This window comes from Channa argus, chromosome 1 (genome assembly GCF_033026475.1).
Source record: "Channa argus isolate prfri chromosome 1, Channa argus male v1.0, whole genome shotgun sequence".
Lineage (NCBI taxonomy): Eukaryota > Metazoa > Chordata > Actinopteri > Anabantiformes > Channidae > Channa > Channa argus.
Genome location: NC_090197.1, coordinates 18,708,913 through 18,727,927, shown reverse-complemented (window position 1 = coordinate 18,727,927; position 19,015 = coordinate 18,708,913). Strand labels below are relative to the sequence as shown.

At 40.5% G+C, this 19,015-nt stretch overlaps 1 protein-coding gene across 4 annotated transcripts; it reads right to left on the bottom strand.

The window, feature by feature from the left end:
• Window positions 1–51: 51 nt before the first annotated feature.
• On the bottom strand, window positions 52–18,906 carry tax1bp1a (Tax1 (human T-cell leukemia virus type I) binding protein 1a). Of its 4 annotated transcripts, none has more exons than XM_067504838.1 (17): window positions 18,763–18,906; window positions 17,141–17,355; window positions 14,070–14,172; window positions 13,188–13,378; window positions 12,739–12,894; window positions 10,085–10,233; window positions 9,565–9,655; window positions 9,106–9,291; window positions 8,678–8,929; window positions 8,302–8,493; window positions 8,083–8,155; window positions 7,334–7,827; window positions 3,970–4,056; window positions 2,765–2,951; window positions 2,444–2,652; window positions 2,136–2,218; window positions 52–1,581 (listed from the first exon to the last, which is right to left on the bottom strand). In XM_067504838.1, exons 2-17 carry the CDS (start codon window positions 17,327–17,329, stop codon window positions 1,371–1,373), a joined length of 2,853 nt encoding a protein of 950 aa, XP_067360939.1. In that variant the 5' UTR covers window positions 17,330–17,355; window positions 18,763–18,906; the 3' UTR covers window positions 52–1,370. The 4 variants fall into 4 exon arrangements, with proteins under 4 accessions (XP_067360939.1, XP_067360968.1, XP_067360958.1 ...); XM_067504867.1 differs by having other exon boundaries at window positions 52–1,578; XM_067504857.1 differs by having other exon boundaries at window positions 18,788–18,902.
• Between the last annotated feature and the right edge of the window lie 109 nt (window positions 18,907–19,015).

Below are 19,015 nucleotides of genomic sequence, written 5' to 3'. Positions count from 1 at the left end.
GTGATGTTTTTTCCCCCCTTTTAACCTAAATGAAAAACAATGTTACAGTAGTGCATTTAAACAAGCCTTCTTTATTCATAAAGATATCTGCAGTGCACACTTTAACCGCTGTCCAGACATTCTCATATGGAAAGGGCAGCATTGGACACATGACACTCACACACACACACACACATATCTGACTTGTGACTGGGCATGTGCAAATTTAAAGCCTGATTACAATACTGTCAGTGCTCATTTAGAAATGACACAAAATTAGACAAGCAGTGGTATGAAGCCCCATGGAGAGAAACGAATGACATTCACCCATGAAGCTAACATGGAGCTGTGCACAACGCAATTAATTCATCTTCACAGTACTAACTTTAAAATTATGGAAGTACATAACAGTAAAAGTGTGCATTTGCCTTAAACATGGTACAGTATGTCAGCCAAGCTTCTCGTCAACCAGCCCAAGACCAAAAAAGTGCACACCAGGAAGTAAAACATCATTGGTCTGTCATTCTTTCATCACTAAAACATGGAGGAGGTAACAGGGAGGCAGGGTCATAACAATAGTTCACAGGTCTCTCAACAACTTATACTTACTTTCATATGTACAGTACATTCAGAATAAAGCCTTATTTAGTGCAGATACATGAAAACGTAGTGCTGTTTTTGTTTAAACCATCTGATGTCTTTGTTTGCAAAACACTATCATACACACAGTAGTATGGGAGAACTCAAACTTCACTTCCTGTCCAAGTTAATTTCAAGACATAAATGCATCTTTATCTGCATTTACATTTTGACACAATTTCTAATCTCTTCTATCTTTTCAAGCCTTGAATAATGTAGGCAAATAAATGATGAAGCACGGTTTGACTGCTTTACTGAAACAGAATCCTACTTATTGAAAATAAATATTCATTATTGTGAAAGAACAGGGATGTTAAGCTACTAAAACTTTTTCTTTTTTTTCAAAGCCTCAACTGAAATTTCCTGCTACAATTCACTCCGCTTCAGCAACTGGAATTTTGTAGTTTTGTTTAGAACACAGAATAAAATACATGCACTTCCAGTGGTGCCTTAGTCCCGTGAAGAAGAAAGATAGAAGAAAAAAGATACAAAAGTGAAGGACCATGACACCGTTCACAAGTGTCAATGATTTTTGTAGCCACTGTGAATTAAGGTGAAAGTAGCCTCTAAAGGACAAACTGCCTCCTTTCATATATGAACTACATCCTTTCTAACCTTTAAGATTGCAAAGTGCTAATGATTGTAGAATAACAAGACAACTTAACCAAACCCTGATAAAAATGAACTAAGAGCTGACAACACACATTTACCCACACAATAGGTGAGCATTCTAGTTTTGCCCTTTACACTCTTCATTCAATCTGCTCAAAATTGAGCACGTGGCCATCAAAGTGTGTGAGGACGTGCCTCTCGAAGAGCTGCTGCTGACAGTTGAGTGGGAACTGCTCGGAGCAGACGGGGCAGACCTTCCAGTGACTTTCCACATGTTGCTCAAAGCTGCGCTGCTCAAAGTGTGGTGGAAAGATCACCTCGCATAGTGGGCAGCGCTTATGAACGTCACTGCTGGAGAATGCGAGGGGGGGAGGGGGGTACATGGAAGGGGGAAAAAGAGAAGTGTGGTATAGTTTAGATGACAGGCCAGAGGTCTGACCCCTGTAGACTTAGGACAACTACATATACTCTAACACTGCTGTGCTTTGGCATCAGAATTAAGTCTTCGTCCTGCAAAACCAACAGTTCTACAGCACTGTTCTTCATTGTTCTGAATGAGTGTTGCCAGTGCATCTGGACTTTCTTTCCTTTTTCAGACCAGAATAAAAGTAATAAAACCCAGAGGTTTCAGCGCCTGGAAAATTTGTTAATTCAGTACTAAGCATTAACTGTATTATCTCCTGCAGGTCTATTATCAGCATTATGTGATACTTCATCTATAAGTAATTTCAAGTCTCTAAATGTATGCATCTACCATATTATTTTTAACACCAATGGATGCAGAAATTATTCAGATACCTTGTGCACTGAAAAAGAATCTCACTTGACATGTCAATTTTAAATCTGCAATTTTCCGTTTGCTTGTGTTTTTTCCCCCTGCTTCTTTATATGTGTAGGTGTTCTACCTGGAATCAAAGCAGAAACTGCTTCTGGCTTCACTGTGCCTACTGGACTGGTGGTTACAGGATGGCGGAGCCCCGTCAGCAACCTTTGATACACAACACAAGCACATTATGAAAAGGATGGTCATTTATATAATAACACAAATACAAACACAAATAACAAACACAAATTCATCAAAATGTTTTTACCATTAAACCGAAAAAAGTTATAAACAACCAAGAAGGGTTTATGTAAGTATACAAAATCCTAAATATTACATAAACTACATGTATTTCCTAGTTAGGGTTAGTGTACATATCTATGCCCTTACATTTCGTATTTCCTCTGGTGGAGGCTCCAGGCTCTCGGGGGGACTTGTGCTACGAGATGGCTGAATGCAGACCACTTCTTGGTCCCAGCCTGGTGCCGCAGGGCCAGGACTCGGGGGTGTGATTGGGGGTGCACAGGGAGGAGTGCAGGGCGGGGCCTCAGGTGGTGGACGGGACATGTGCTCAGGTGACAGAGCAACTTCCACCCGGTCTAGTAAAACATCAATGCGCATGAACCTTTTTCTGTCCTTAACCAAACAGCAGTAACAGAATTCAATAGAATATGAAAAATAAATACTCATCAAAGTTTGGTTTCCTCCTACCTTTTGTGGTTTCAGTGGAGTAGGGATTGCCAAACTGCAGCTCAGCAGGCCTCTGTGGCACCAGCGGTGGTGGTGAGGGGTCCTGGGGGTAGGGCATAGGGTAGTGTAACACCATTGGCTGCCTAATCTCAGCCCCCTGAACACCAGCATCCTGCTGTTTCTGCCTGGAGACAAAACGCTCCAGCTCCTGTAGGAGAGAATGTCATGGTACTTTAGTGGGCTCAAACAAGTATTATGTATTTAAAATAATCTTCTTGTTAGTTGAACTTGAAAACATAAAGACAGAAACTGTGTAATTACATTTGTAACTGCACAGATGCATTTGATCATATACCATGCACATATACACATTTATACTTTAATACTCAATATTCTCATATCATTATCTACATCAGTTTATCAGTGCATATTAATTAAGGTTTCATAAATTTCCTTTTTCAATATGGCTCTTCGATATGTTTTAAGAGAAAGGGATAAGTGAGGATGAAGCAGCTGTGTGAAAGAAATTCAGTCAAATGGTTCCATAGCACATTTTCACTGTTACATGGAGAGTAATTACTTTTAACTAAAAGTTAAGTTTCCCCCTACACTATTGCTGCCCTTTGTGATTATATCTGAAGCAAGAGCATTATTACCTTACCCATTACTGTAATGGGTGTCAGACTGTGGCTCCCTCTGCTCTGACTTTGCTGATAGAGCCACTCGCTCTCTACCTTTTTACTCTCCCTCACTCGTCTTTCTATGTCTTTCTGACCCCCTCTCTTGATGACTTCATTAGTGCGCTGCTATCAGGTCTAACATTTAAACCAGGGTTAGGAAGGTGAAACAGACACGTTGTGTGGCATTTGAACTGTCTAATGGCACTGTACCAATGGGCGTAAAAAGCCAGCATAGATGTATTAATTAGTGGGTAGTGGGGAGTGTGGAGATTGGAAGGTAACACTACAGAAATCAGTTTAGACACTGCACTCATGGGAATTTAATTGAGAGCTTAGATTACTTTCTTACATTTGATGTGGTTGATATAATCAGCAGCACTGTTATGGGATGAAAATGTTAATAATCAAAAACCTTTCTAATGCAAATCCTTCCCTATTCAAACCTCCATGGATAACTGAAGAATGGATATATTAATTGCTCATTTACCCAATGCTGGAAACAACATAAAACTCATGCAGAACAGTGTACTTGTATATGCGCTTTACCTCCTGTAGTTGCTCCTTGTCTCTAAGGGCCTTTGCTAGGTTCCGTTTTAGCTCCGTCACCTCACTGGCTCGCTCTGCCATCTGCATCTATGACAGAAAACACACAAACAAAAGAAAAACATTAGGGTTGCATTCGCAATAATGCATCTTTTATGTTAGCTGCCTATTCTGTTCTCAGGGCTCAGGAGGGTGGAGACTATCACAGCTGTCAGAGGTTTAATACACCCTGGACACGATGGCAGTCTACCTCAGGGTTGGTTTAAAATATTGAACTCTAATATATCTGTAATAGAGAGACAGAACATTATTTCACTGACCAGACTAGTGATCATATTACCCTGATTTGTGTCCACTCAGTTGTTAAAATTTAACAATGGGTTAATTTAATAATGGGTTATTAAAACCAGACAAGACAATAATAAATTATTATTCCAATGAAATTCAATTAACCATGACACATTTGACAAGTGCTGCAAATTCTCACATTTGAGAACCTGGGACTACAGGACAGTATATTTGTATTTGCTCGAAACATTACTTTTAAACAGTCATCGATAGGAAATGCAGGTGTCAATTAATTTTTTGACACTTCAGCTCCCAAAATAACTAATAATAAAATAATAAGGTGGTGAACGGGATTTGCTCAACAGATTGGCTCAAACTTGATATGAAGCATACAATTAATGAACTTTTTTTTTTTTTTGTCCTTCCTGACGCAACCATCCCCAATTTCTACCGGGCTTGGACTGGGACTGCACAGCTGGGGAGGGGAATGGGCTGTTAGGGGTTCAGTCTCAGTGAGAGACACATCGAGATATAGCTGGGATCGGGGATCGAACCACCACCACAAGTATCTACTGCCTTTCAGCTCTGTTAGAAAGTCGTCGTGGCAGTCGTCCACGAACCACTGACCCTGTGGTTCGTGGACGACTGCCTTACCAACTGAGCTACAGCTGCGCCTTACAAGCATACAATTAATGAACACTGAACACATTCTGTGTCTCTTGCTTCTAGGTGGAATTGTCATCCCGTTTGTGGCACTGAAACAGACAAGCAAGTGATCGTTTATATTATTTGTTCACTAATATATAAAGTGTTTCAAATGTGTCTTACTGTAAAAACCCACAGTCCATGTACGGAGCAGACTGAAGCTGACCAGGGGATCATAGTAAATCTTTAACTTCCTAACAGAACTGACCCTGTAGGATAGTTTACATGGTTGGTTGCCTGCTCTTCTCTTATTTCATCCCATTACAAAGGTTCCAAAGCCCCCCCCCATCCCACAGTTTGCCTTTCTGCTCCATGTCTGTCTAGCCTCACTCTTAAATTTTGCTAGCTTCTTTTGGCTTCTCTGTCATTTGCTTTCATCTCCTCTCTTTCTCTCTCACTTTCCCCCTCTTCATAAATTTCAGGAGCAGCATTAGAGGGTTAAGTTCAGGCAAAGGGAGTCTGCACCAGTTGATTTCTGCACTCCCCCCATTCTCTCCCTTCTCCTTCACTCCCATGAGCCATCCTCTGGATGGCTGATGTAAACAGCCGTAAAGCATAGTGTTTTGCGGCTGCCTTTCTTGTCAGTCTCCAGGGCCATTAAGAGTGGCATAGGGCCTGAGGCCCTCGCCTGAGACAGGAGACTCTATCAAAGACAAGAGAGAGCCTTATTTACAGCACTGATAAACACACACTCACTCATGGAGGTTAAGAAAGGCAGTTGGTACTTTGGCGGGTACACACACTTAAAATAAAGCATGCTCACACAGACGCAACATGATCAATTGCTTGGATTGAATCACATACCACACACATGACTTTTGTGTAGCAGAGATGCAACAATGACGTGCATGTATGCAGTAATCCGGATTATCTTGGTAAATATATAGTCAAGTACAATGTCAAAAATATCTGACACCACGTGGCCAAGCGTTATTCTTGTTATTTATGAGCCAATTAAAAAAACAGAGTTAATACCATATGTCCAAGAGAAGCTATGAAATACACCTTCTTCTTCTTCTTTTCCTTTGAGCTGTTCCCTTTTAGGGGTCACCACAGCCAATCATGTGCCTCCATCTAACCCTGTCTTCTGCATCCTCCATCCTCAACTAACTTCATGTCCTCTCTCACTACATCCATAAATCTCCGCTTTGGTCTTCCTCTAGACCTCCTGCCTGGCAGCTCCAACCTCAGCATCCTTCTACCGATATATTCACAGTTTCTCCTCTGAACATGTCCAAACCACCTCAATCTGGCCTCTGACTTTATCTCCGAAACATCTAACATGAGCTGTCCCTCTGATGTCCTCATTCCTGATCCTGTCCATCCTCTTCACTCCCAAAGAGAACCTCAACATCTTAAGCTCTGCTACCTCCAGCTCTGCCTCCTGTCTTTTCTTTAGTGCTACTGTCTCTAAGCCGAACAACATCGCTGGTCTCACCACCGTCTTGAACACCTTTCCTTTCATTCTCACTGATACTCTTTTATCACACAACACACCTGACACTCTTCTCCACCGGTTCCAACCTGCTTGCACTTGCCTTTACAACTAATGTTAAGCAAAAATTATTTCACAGGTCCTTTCATGACTCATAAATGAAAAAAAAAAACTGTGCAAATGTTTGGGCACCCTAAGATCTGTAAAGTCTTATTTGTTCATTAGAGCTAAGGCATATGCACAACATTTTTTGGAAATGTCAGCTGGTGCCAATTTCAAAGCTTTATAATTACTCTAACGCAAACCTTGGGTAAAGATTATTGGTTCTTCTATGCAGCTGCATAAAACTGGAAATTAATGTTATTGATCCTCACAAAGCAGGTCATGACAATATAGTAAAAACATTTTCAGTTTGCAGTTTCCACTGCATATGAAATTAAGAGATATCAGCTGAGCAGAACTGGGGAGGTCAAGAAAAGTTTCAGAGAGAAGAGCTCTAAACTAATCTAGTTGGAAACGCATGCAAAACCCCCATCTGACTGCAAATTATCTGTGGGAAGATTAAGCAGAACCCACTGTTAAGCGTAGGGGTTGATCAATCATGCTTTAGGGTTGCATTTCTGTTAAGATAGAACATTTTGTATGATGCCATAGCAATGACACTGAAGTACAGTATTCTGCTTAATTGTAAATGTAATGTTTGGTGTTGAAGATCTCACATTGGGCTCTAGGAGAAGTAAGATTAACACGGTTTGTGATAGTTCAATGATAACAATAACTATAACCGCAAAGCCCTTACTTTGTAGGAAGTTTACACACTGTACGCACTGTATTGAGGGCACTTCTGTGCCCACAAAAAAAGAATAGAATGAGTCAGAAATAAGTTAATCACAATGTTAAGCTCTGGTGTGTATGTTGGCATGCAAGTGTTTATCTTACTTTAAACCGTTCCTCTTCGTCAGCCAGACGCTGTTTGAGTGTCTCATTAATGGCACACTGTTCCCTCCACTTCTCCTCCATCATTGCCAGCTCCTCCTCCACCGAGCGAGTCTGTTCCATCTGTGCTTCCCCCATGCTTCTTTCATCCACACTCAGCAATACATGTTCCTTGACACCATCTCTCACTTCCTCTGGTTTCGATGCACTATTTTCCACTACACAATTCTCCTCAGCACTTGGCCTATCATTCTCCACCTCCACCCAGCTTGTCATCCTCAGGCTCTCCTCTTGCAGACTCTCCTTTTTCTCTTCCTGTTCTTTCTCATCTTCATTCTTTTTAGTTGGGTTTGTGTCTTCTTCCCCCTCTGCTTTTGGCCTTTCTTGTCTCTCCCCTTCTTCCTTTTCTCTGCTGATTTGTGTTGCTTCCCTGTCATGAACTTCTGGGGTGATTGTCATCTCAGCTTCTTGTTGTAGAACAGCAGAACTAATATTCCCTGCAAAAACACGGAGAATTATATGGTCAGCTGGACATTCCCTTTCATTCAAGCATTAATGCTTACTGTGTTATTTTTCCTTTAATATTGTTAAGGAAACATTTTTGGTGTAATCTCTTTCTGTTATGATTTCGTTTTTCCACAAATGACTTATGAAGAGTTAGAACAAATATTACTTTCAATTGCAGCATAAGTCTTAATGGTCTACATGTCAAAATAAATGGAACCCCAATGCGTGTTTTTAGGTGTGTCCACCTCCTGTGGGTGATTCTGGACTAGGAGTCAGTGGCTCCTGTGTTGTCTCAGTGGATGCATTTCTCTTTGGCTCCTGTAAACAGACACGTAGTAACATAAATAAATGTATTAACACAATCTACTTGCTAGTTGTTTCTGTGTAAATCTACCGTATCTGTAGGTAGTTTTTGTTATATGTTTTTTTTAAATGTCTCTCACTATCACTATCCAGTTACTCACCGCCTGTGTCTCAGTAGTGTTTAGTTTGGCAACCTGCCTGCGGAGTCGCTGACACTCCCGGTACTTCTCCTTATAGTGTTCGGCAGCCATATGAAGACGCAGCTTTAGCTCCTCAACCTCCCTCTGCAGCTCAGCTTCTGCCTCTGACACCACTATAATACTGGGTGTGAACTCTTCACTGGTCCCAACACCCTTAAACAGAAGGAGATGATAATTACAAAAACCGATTGAACTGACTGAAAATAAGGCCACACCTCAACTCTACATCTTGACGTAGAAAAAGGTGAGCAAACTCCCACAGGAAAAGTTTTTCATTATTTAGCTTTTCTAATTCTTGGACATCACATCCCAGAAAGTGAAAGGCAGAGGTACTGACCACCTCCTTCTGTGCAGTGCTTCTCATGCGGTCTAGCTGGCTCTCCATGCGTTGGCACTCAGCCTGAGCATCAGCTAGACTGGCGCGGAGCTTGTCAGCCTCCAAGCGGGCACGGTACAGCTCAGTCATCGTATGGTCACGGGCGCTGGCTGAATCACGGAGCTCTGAGGCCAGCATGGAGGCCTGCTGCCGCGACGCCTGCAGCTGTTCCTCGGCCTGACGGAGTTGCTCGACCACACGGGCCAGCTCTGCCTAAAGTGAAGGAAATTAATATATAGATTAACAGATTTACAAAACAAACCCACAATTATACTCTGAGTGCAGTAGATGTGTAAAGATGTATTACTTATATTTAACATTTCGGGTTAATCACAAGATCTGGTTAATTATTTGACATTGGCAGCAAAATTACAAACAAGCGACATTACCTTGTCAGCCTTGTGTGCCACCAGCTCTTTCTCCAAGCTGTCCCGCTGTGCAACACATACCCTGAGCCTCTCCAGTTCCTCCTGGAACTGGGCAATGGTCACCTCTCGGTTTAGCTCCACTGCCTTCAACATCTGCAGCTCTGCACTCAGTTTGGTGTTCTCCAGTTCTGTACTGCGCAGGTGGGCCTACACAAGTAATAACACAAAGAAGAAGAACAACACACACTGCTCCATAACACGTCATTATTAGATTTAATTAAATCTTTAATCACCAGATCCCTTGAGATTAAGATCCAAGTACATAAAAAAATAACTACTAACAGAAACAATTAAGTACATGTATCAAAGCAACCATTACACACACACACACACAAACACACACACACAGTGCTAACTAAAACAACCACATAGGATAACTAGAAATATTTGCAAGCAGCATTCATCCAGTCCGTCTCTTACCTTGTAAAGGTCTCTCTCATCCTTCTCATTCTTCAATTGGTTCTCAAGACTGTCCCTCTCTGCTGTCAGCTTCTTCAGACGATCACGCAGACTGGAAAAAAGGGAAAAAGGTTTTGGGAAGTTTTATGTGCTAATTACAGAAAAAACATCAGAATACATCAAGCTGTTTTTGCACAAAATGAAAAAATGTTAGAATGTTAGAAAATATCCCCTTATTGTTTACCAAGTAAAGTGCCAACTTTAGCAGCCCTTACTACAGGTACTAAATATACGAAATGACCCCCAAATAACAGGAAAATATATTTGAGAAAAAGGTTGAACATGGCATTCTTCATGGAATATGCAGATTTAATGCTTCAATTACTTTTGATTTTTTTAACTGAAAGCATAGGAAGTTGCAGACATTTGAGATGATACTCTCAACAGAAGCAGGTACTTAAATGTCCTCAGGTTTGGAAATGGAAATGTTTGAATCACTGATTTGTTGACCATTTGTTGGCATTTTCCAATCTTAACTGACCAATCGAGCTCTGTCTCCTTTTGTAGGCCTCTCTGGGTGACTCCCAGCAGGTCCTCCTCCAACTGACGAACCCGGTCTGTGGCCTCTGTCAGTCTCCTCCTCACCTCCTCCCTCTCTTCTGACAGACCCTGTGATGAGCGAAGCAGCTCCTATGTGACAACAGAGAAGCTGTGAAGCTGTAAATCACAATGACAAGCAATCCAGCCAATCACTGCAGCAGACTCCGCAGAGGAAGAAGTAGTGCTGGATTTAGTCAGGACCTTGTGCAACCCTGATGATTAATCATAGATAATAATATTTCATGAGACACAGCACATGTGTGTTGCATAGATTACATACTCCATGATGCAATGATGCACATGTTTTATATGTACTGCATTAATCATTTATACCTACCCCCTTTACGAAGTTGAAATTATATTTGCACCAACGTTTCATGTATAGGGTCTATGAACAAACGTATATACAGTAGCAAGCATGTTGCATATTTCTAGTGCAGCTGTAGAAAAAAATTCCTGTTTGGGGATTTGTAAAGTCTTATATTAACAATTACAAATCACCAGTTACAAATTAAGGCTCATGCAACTCTGTTGATTGATGCAAAACACACAAGCAGTATTCAAAGTTATTGACCTTTTCAGTAGCCCTAATTGAACAAACAAGAGCAGCATGTGGTGAATGCCTGCAGGAATAACCTGTCTCCTATCAGTGAATACCTTAAAAAACTAATTCCTATTATTGCACACCAGATTGTATAAGGTCTGGTTTCTCCGTGTGGTGTGCCTGCTGAGGAAACGTCTTGTTTAAACTTGCTGCTAATCAGCAGTGAAGGACATTAAATCAATCATAGCTAATATTGGTTCTGACAGAACAACATGGCTCAGCTTCCACTGTAATTTCTATTATGTAGTGCACGTGCACACAGACACATACACACCCGATGCATTGCTACACATTCAAGGACATATGGAGGCAGATAGAAAGCAGAGAGATTGGCCATCAGTCCAGGACAGACAGAGTGCACAAACACACACCAATGCATACTCAGGCCTGTCTCCCTCTAGGGCTTGGCTCTGTGTAGATTACTGTATGATTTTTACGGCTGGCGTTTGGGAAGCACTTTAGCAGTGCATAAAGACCTTATAAAAACTGTAGTCGTAAAATTAGCAGCCACAAAATATGTACTTATGTTTTCATGTTAAACTCAAAGGATATTTTCATCAGCATGGCATGAGCTAATGCACCTACTGTAAAGGCTATACAGAGCACACAGACACACCTACACACAAGTCGTATATCTACAGATGGACATGCCTGTTGAATGAAAAGCAGCATGGCAATAACAGTGTAAGTGTGTACTGCCTCGTAATTTATGGCGATTTTGTCCTTCGTAAAAGGAGCAGCAAACTAACTCAAAGCATACTGCTCTGACTCTTACTAAACCAGGGATCAGCACTAGGTGGCGATAAGATACTGGATGTAAACTTACTTGACCCTTGGCAAGTTTTGGTGTTTCACCTCTCCTCCTGCTCACCTCTCCCCGTCCTGTCCCTCTTCTGTTGTTATTAGGTGTGTGTGTGCCAAGCTAATTCTAAATAAGTAATTCATAACAAACCAAAACCCTACTAGTGAGTGACTGAATAGGGAAGCCTATTCAGGAAAAAAAATTATATTAATTGTGAAGGTTTTTAATTTCATTTTGACAGGAATTTATGTGGGTTTTTTTTTTCAGGTTTATCTAGCCAGCTTAAACATAAAAAGAAATCCATGAAAACTGAGTGAGAAAGAAATGGACACGCAGATGAGGAGAAAATAGACAGCGAGAAAGCAGTGGCCACTGAATCGCGTGACTGAGTGGTGTTTGTCCCTGAGGCTGGGCAGGGCTCTTTTTTCAGGCAGGCGGTTTTGTGGACTACCCTCCTCTCATTCCACACACAGACTAAAAGGGTTTGCAAGTGGGTGGGATAATGAGTGTGTTTGTTTGTGTGTGCATACATGCGCTTGTGCATATGTGAATGCACATTAAAGAGGCCCTGTGGTGCGGAACCTGAATGTGAACGTGAGATTGAAGAAGGTGGGGTGGGAGGCAGTATGTGCATGTGTATAGATGTGCATTTGTGTGCGTGTTTGACGTCATGTTTGTTCACTCTGTGGTTACGATGGCATCGTCCCTGACGCCAGATGCCCAGGAAAACTGCGTCCCAATTCCGTTCTGGCCCACTGAGTTGGTTGTTAAAGACGGTAGAGAATAATTGGTGTGCACACACAGAAACACACACACTTCAGCTATTTGAGTGTCTCTCGACATGGACACAGATTATTCATAAATCTCTTTGAAGTTTTCAGACCTGTGATCACTGGTGAGGAAACGGCACCAAACACATGCAAATAGTGACTGTCTTTGTAGACTCCGATATATTTACATACAAATACACACATGCACAGACTTCTTGGAACTGTCTCGTCTTTAATTTCACATTTCAGTGTTGCAAAATATATATATATATATATATATATATATATGATTCAGATCTATATATTTAATATTTAAATAGAATTATTTGTTTACTAATAAAGTATTCTGCAAGTGCAAAACAAACATCTCTCTGTTTACCCCTTTTTGCCATCCCTGTACCTTATCCCCACTTGCTAACCTGGTTGTGTGTCCTCAACAGGGAGCATGTCTCCCTCTCCTGCTCCCTCTCCCTGGCCAGTCTTTTCTGCTCCTCCTGCAACTGCTGTTTCTCCTCCTGCAGGAGCCGCATGGCTTTTAACAGCTCCCTGCGCTCCTGCTGTGCCTCCTCCACTCGCTGCAAAGGAGAAGATAAGTTGAGTGAAAAGGACAGATGAGAATGGAACATGCTTCTTAAACATTTTTATGTATGAGTTATCTAAAGAAATAGAAAAAAATTGTAGTAGAGGAAGAATGCATTTTTATGTAGGTTTTCACAGCAATCTAGAAGGACAATGATGTAGAGCAATGCCAAAAGGGGAATTCGTACTCTTCTCAGGTACAGGTCAGCACCTGTTGTACTAGCCTTCTATAGGACTCTTAATGTGAGTCAAAACCTTACGAGAAACATGTTCTTCTCACATGTCCTACCTCTAACAGACCAGTCTTGGTGGTGACAACCAGTATGTCTGAGTTGCTGTCGTCCTCAGTAACAGTCAGCAGCTCTTCAGTGGGGGTTGCTGACCTGAACTGGAAGGGAGTGCTAGCTCCTCTGATGTCACCAGCATGTGTAACATAACAGAACTGATAAAACTCTCCATCAGATTTAGGTACATAATAACCTACAGTGCAAAGAGATAAGAGAGCATGTGTTAAATTCTCTTTTTATTTATATTTATATTTCATATTCACTTCAGCAAACAGTAATCTGTTTCAGTTAATTTCATTGTATTTTAGGTAAGTGTGGCCAATACAGCAACTGTTCTTGTTCAAAAATAAGAAAAGATACACAGCTGTGATCGCACTGCCTCTTTCTCGAAGAACAATAGCAAGTAAATTTAACAGAAAATGCATAATACTGTAATAGCCAACACAGTATGTGCATATACATTTCAAACAGCCAACAGCTACGCTCTCAGGGCACATTATTGACATGTCAGGCTTGGTTCTTTGGGACAGAGGAGTAAGTACAGAACATCCGGCAGACAACTTGTTTACTGACTTCTGACACACCACAGCATGCTCTCATATTTTCACTGTGTAATATTTGACCATTCCAGGCCCAGTAAAACCTGTTTGCAGGCCCTCAATGTGTGTGTGTGTGTGTGTGTGTGTGTGTGTGTGTGTGTGTGTGTGTGTGTGTGTGTGTGTGTGGTTTGAGAGGTGCTCAGGTCCCAGGCCGTTGTTTGCGGTTGTGTTCCCTTATTAAATAAAAGTACTGGTTTTTATATGTGCCATAAAATGGAGGAGTTGCTTTGGAATACTCTGGGGCTGTATCGTGGTTTACATACAGTAGGGAGTGTGTGCCTGTACCTTGAAACACCACAGTCCTGTGAACAGTACTTCCTGGTTCATAGTTTTCAGGCATAGGAGACCAGAGGAAGGTGTAGTAATCCCTGGCTGTGCTCCAGCCCACCTGAGGAAACAGTTTAATCAAAAATTAAAATGTTGATCCACAATAAAATAGACAGTGTAAAAGATTAGACATATGTTAAACAAATCATAATTTTAAACACGATTACATTTACATTTGCATTTAGTCATTTAGCAGACGCTTTTATCCAAAGCGACTTACAAGTGTAATACCCAGATTACACATTATAATTTATCAATAATTTAAAAAAAACAAAAAACCCATGTAATTAAAGAATTGAAAGATTGCATACAGTTTTAGGGATGGATATAAACAACAAACAAAGCCTACCCTATTATTCTTCCTCACACCTCCTTTTACTCAAAAAAAAAAAAAAAAGAGGGCGTGAAGGTGTGAGAATGGAGTGGGGGTGAGTAGCAGGGGTGTACATAACTTTGTGTAAAACTTTTTGAGAAAGCGAGGGAGAACTAATTCAATGTTTTTTGTGTATCGTTGGTGACAGATGATGTAAAGGAATTGTAAACACCTTAACTTGGGTACTGCATTGTTAATCTGTTGAGCGTAAGCAACAATTCACAAACTGTACAGCTCTTGTGTGTACGAATGTGTGCACACACTCTCTCTCAACTCACATGCATGATACATGTTTGTGACATTTCATAACTACAATTTGGCTGTGGAGAATTTAGCCACCCGTTGTACTAAAGACAAATAATGGTATGAATGCTGTTTTGACACATAGTAATTATATATTATAGTTTACCCAGGTGGGTCATTGTGCTCTACAGGAAATTATTGTATGCTAAAAACACCAGAAGGGGTTTCTCAGTTTTGTTGAATTTTAAAGAAGCCATATCTTTACAATACCATGTCAACAAATGGTGAACCGGCAAATACAATAGATTAAAAAAAAAATATCCAGAAAAAAATAAGGATAGGCCAATACATGACAAAACATTTGAAAGCTTTAACTAACAACAATAAATCAACTGAGCTACTCAAAACATCTGTCAAAATATCAGGTTGGATAATGCTGTTGCACGATAGATAATTGCAGTTTTTATCTTATCAGTCCATTACACTGAGGATAATGCTACTGCAAACAAATGGTAATTGTCAGCATGGGAACTTAAGCCAAGAACATTCTTTTCCACCTCCAAAAAGGTATTTTAGTGAGAAGCTCAGTTTCTATGGACTCCTGCCAAGTTTGCTTGTGTGCTCACGTGTATTTGCTTAAGAGAAAAAAGCCATAAATAATTTTGCTAATTGCAGAGTGAAGTTGACTGACATTTGGTCAGGTATGGTGTGGCATTCCAGTATAGGGGTGATGTTATAAAAAAATCACAGGCAGAGCAGCTATCAATCATTTGGCGAAGGTGTGAGGGAACAGCATGATGACACATTAATTGTACACTCACACAACGGGTTTCTCCCTGCCGGCCCAACGAACATGCCACAACCGAAAACCTCCACAGGGCTTTAAGAGGAGTTGTGTGTGTGTGATTGTGTGTGTGTATACTTGCGTAAAATATCAACCTAAATTGAACTTTCATTAGACAAATAAAGTAAAAATATATTTATCAGTAACAAATGTAACATTTTTCAGCATCCTGGAAAACTAAAGAAAACTTGACAAGTTTAACTTGACAAGTTTAGGAGTACACACAACTTACTGTACATACATTGCATGTTAGTACTGAACACAACCAAGTATGAGCAAGTTTTTTTTACTAGCAACTTCCTAGTTTTGGCCACTGGGGGGTGTGTCTGCACACCAAAAATAATCAGTGCCTGCCGGAGCACTCTAAGTCATCTGTCTCCCTCTGAATCAGGTAAAGCCTGCTGATGGCAAATGGAAGGCAATGTGGAAGAAAATTCTCTCTCCCTGAGTCATCTCTTCTTTCTGTCAAGTTTTTCAACATTTTAATCAATTTCCATCATCGGTGCTCAGTGGGAACCTCAAATATATACAATCATTTATTATAATCCAACAACCTGTTGCTTTTTGCAATACACCTTTCAAACACCTATGGCAAAATGTAAAATTGATCAGCATTTGTATAGTGGCATCAGCATATAATGAAAGTGGATTAATTATTATTCATAAAAGCGCACTCTGTACAAATACCTCACTGAAAACAGGAAAGAACTGTCATGAGGTTCCTTGATTCATCTGTAGTCTATACACTCACATTGCCAACAGACAGAAAATAAGATAAATATGTCTACGAAACAAATAATTTATGATAAAAGTATAGAAGTGGTGCAGTTCTCTTGTTCCCTGACATGAAGCACTAACCATCAAACAGGTTTCATTAGCGTTGATTACGACAATTAAATTTTCCAATCGACTTTTTCCAAATAAACACAGCGTCTTTATTCCTTTTTAATTGAGCTGGTGGATTTGAAGTCAGTTCTTAAACAACAATAAAATGTTTGTCTTTTGACTTTATGAGACATTAAGTTTCCTAGTTCACATTTCCTGTTAATTATGTGTGAGATTTGATGGCCTTGATAAAAGAGTGGAGCAGTGGGAGAGACTGGTAAGCAGGAAGCAGAGAAAAGACTGATGGAAAGTCAGAGGGGAAGGAACAAGTGAAGTAGGGGGAGAACAGGTTCTAATAAGAATCAGAGTGGTTCATAAAGAGCACCAAATGTTTGCCCCCCAGCAAGTCCTACCTCAACCAGCCCACCATGTACACTCTTCCTCTTGTTCCATGGAAAGCAACCACACCAAAGGTTGTGGTGAGGTTTTAGGCATGTAGTGAAGAGCTGGGCCATTAGTGTTAAGGCAGATGTATGTCTTAATGTGCCCAATGCAAACCTGTTGCCAATTAATAAACCCTAACACATAATTTATGTCACAAACACTTATGTAGCAGGCTGGGAATTTCTCCACAAATTAAATTATGTCTTCATAATATAAGGGATTCATATGAATGAAATGCTTGGTGATGTCTTTGAAGTGTGTTCTGATTAACAGAAGCTGCACTGTATGCATGTGATGTACCTTAAAGATGCCCACCCAGTCTTTGGGGTGGGGAGTAATGTAAGAGGTCAGGGTGTAGTGACACTCCAGGGGCGCCTGGGGCAGGAAACTCTTCCCCACATTCTGGAAGATAACATGTGCAAAGTTGGATGTTTCCATGATGCTGACACTGCTTCCCGGTGATGAATCCACCACCTGAAACGATGACATTGTATCCTGTTGGTCACTTCATTTGTCTGTCAAAGAGGAGGAGAGGACAGTTACCATGAGTATTAGATTGGATTGGAGTATCAAAAAGAATGAAAAAATTGAGTTATGTTCACAAAGCAAATTTCTACTAAAAAAAGCCGGTTTCCAACAACATGAGATCTAGACCAAATTCATACACAAGTTTACACAATGTGTAAGGTTGAAACAAGGAACTAAACACAGTTTAGGGATGTCTGTACAGTGTATAACTACCAAGAGACACAGGAATTGACAGTACAAAAAGTAAACAATTTAACAAGCTAAAGAAACAAAAGAGAAGTGTAAACGTTTATCTAGTCAACCAAAGATGTAACTGATCATGCCGAATACAATTTTTAATGAAATCTGTAGTATTTACTGAGCATATAACAATTTTGGTGTCTAACTTCAACCTCTGAGGCAGTGCCTTCTTCCTGGCCCCCTACTATCCTAAAACAGGAACAGGGACATTCTTAGGGAAAAAAAGACCTTTTGCTTTGTTTCACACAGTTTGTGGAGGGAAACAAGTTGGATGAGTGGATGACTTTGAATGCCAAACTTTGTCACTTAAAAGGGATCTCCATTATTTTACTTAGCAAAGTAAATTCACTAATAACCACGAGAAGAAACCACTCAGTTGTCTAATGTATTTTCAGTGATGGTGATGCCATTGCAAGTCAGTGGGCTCTAATCACACCACAATGACAGAGCAAGTGGAGATGCTTTTAAAGTTCCACTGCGTTCCAAACACCTAGAGTTTTGGACTATGGACTTAAAGTCGGCATATCTAGATATATAAAGGCTGTAATCAATTTCAACCATTTGTTTTAAAATGTGGCTAGTGCCGGTCACCAGAGTTCCCCTTTAAGTACGCTACCCATCTCACAGCAAGGTGTCTGACCGTAGACTGCTGAAACTGAATCTTAGGTTAAGAGGACAAAAAAGCAGATGTAAAGATGGGTAACTGCATCCAAGAGATGAGGCTGCTTTGCACCACTGTCCTCCATCTTTCCCTGGATGAACCAAACAACTAATACTCATACCCTATATTCCCACACGACCCAACCCTGGACTCCTGACTAAGATAAATTCATGTGCACGAGATTAACGTTAAGTCATAACTGTAGCTCTTCTTATTTGACCAACTAGCGTGACATTGTCTGTACACTGATTCACAGCAATAGCAGTAAATGTTTCGTTAGATCGCTATGAGAAAGCGCCGCTGTGTAAAACTAACTCAGTTTACATGAGAACAATCTTATTTTCACTGGCTAAGCAGCTAACATTAGCTTGTGAAAAGGCCATGTTATGTCAAGTCACTAGCTAGCTAAACATTACCTTAGTCGGACAGCTAGCTGCCTGATAGTTTAGACGATAATTACAGGCGGTAATGTAGATTTAAATTTCAAAAGTACCCGATTTAATATGAATTCCACTTGCAAAATAAGAGTGGATGTCTGTCGGTCAGGCCGATATTTTTGCCACTGTCCTCGTTGTTGTCAAAGCTCTGACGATGATGCGTCTCTTCCTGAAAGAGCAGATGATGCTGAACTTCCGGGATGCTGAGCAGTACCAAAACTGCCGAGGATGCTTTAGACAGCAGATTGAATAGATCCCAATTAACAGTAATTATTTTTAAATCTTTTAAATTAATAATATACAATGATT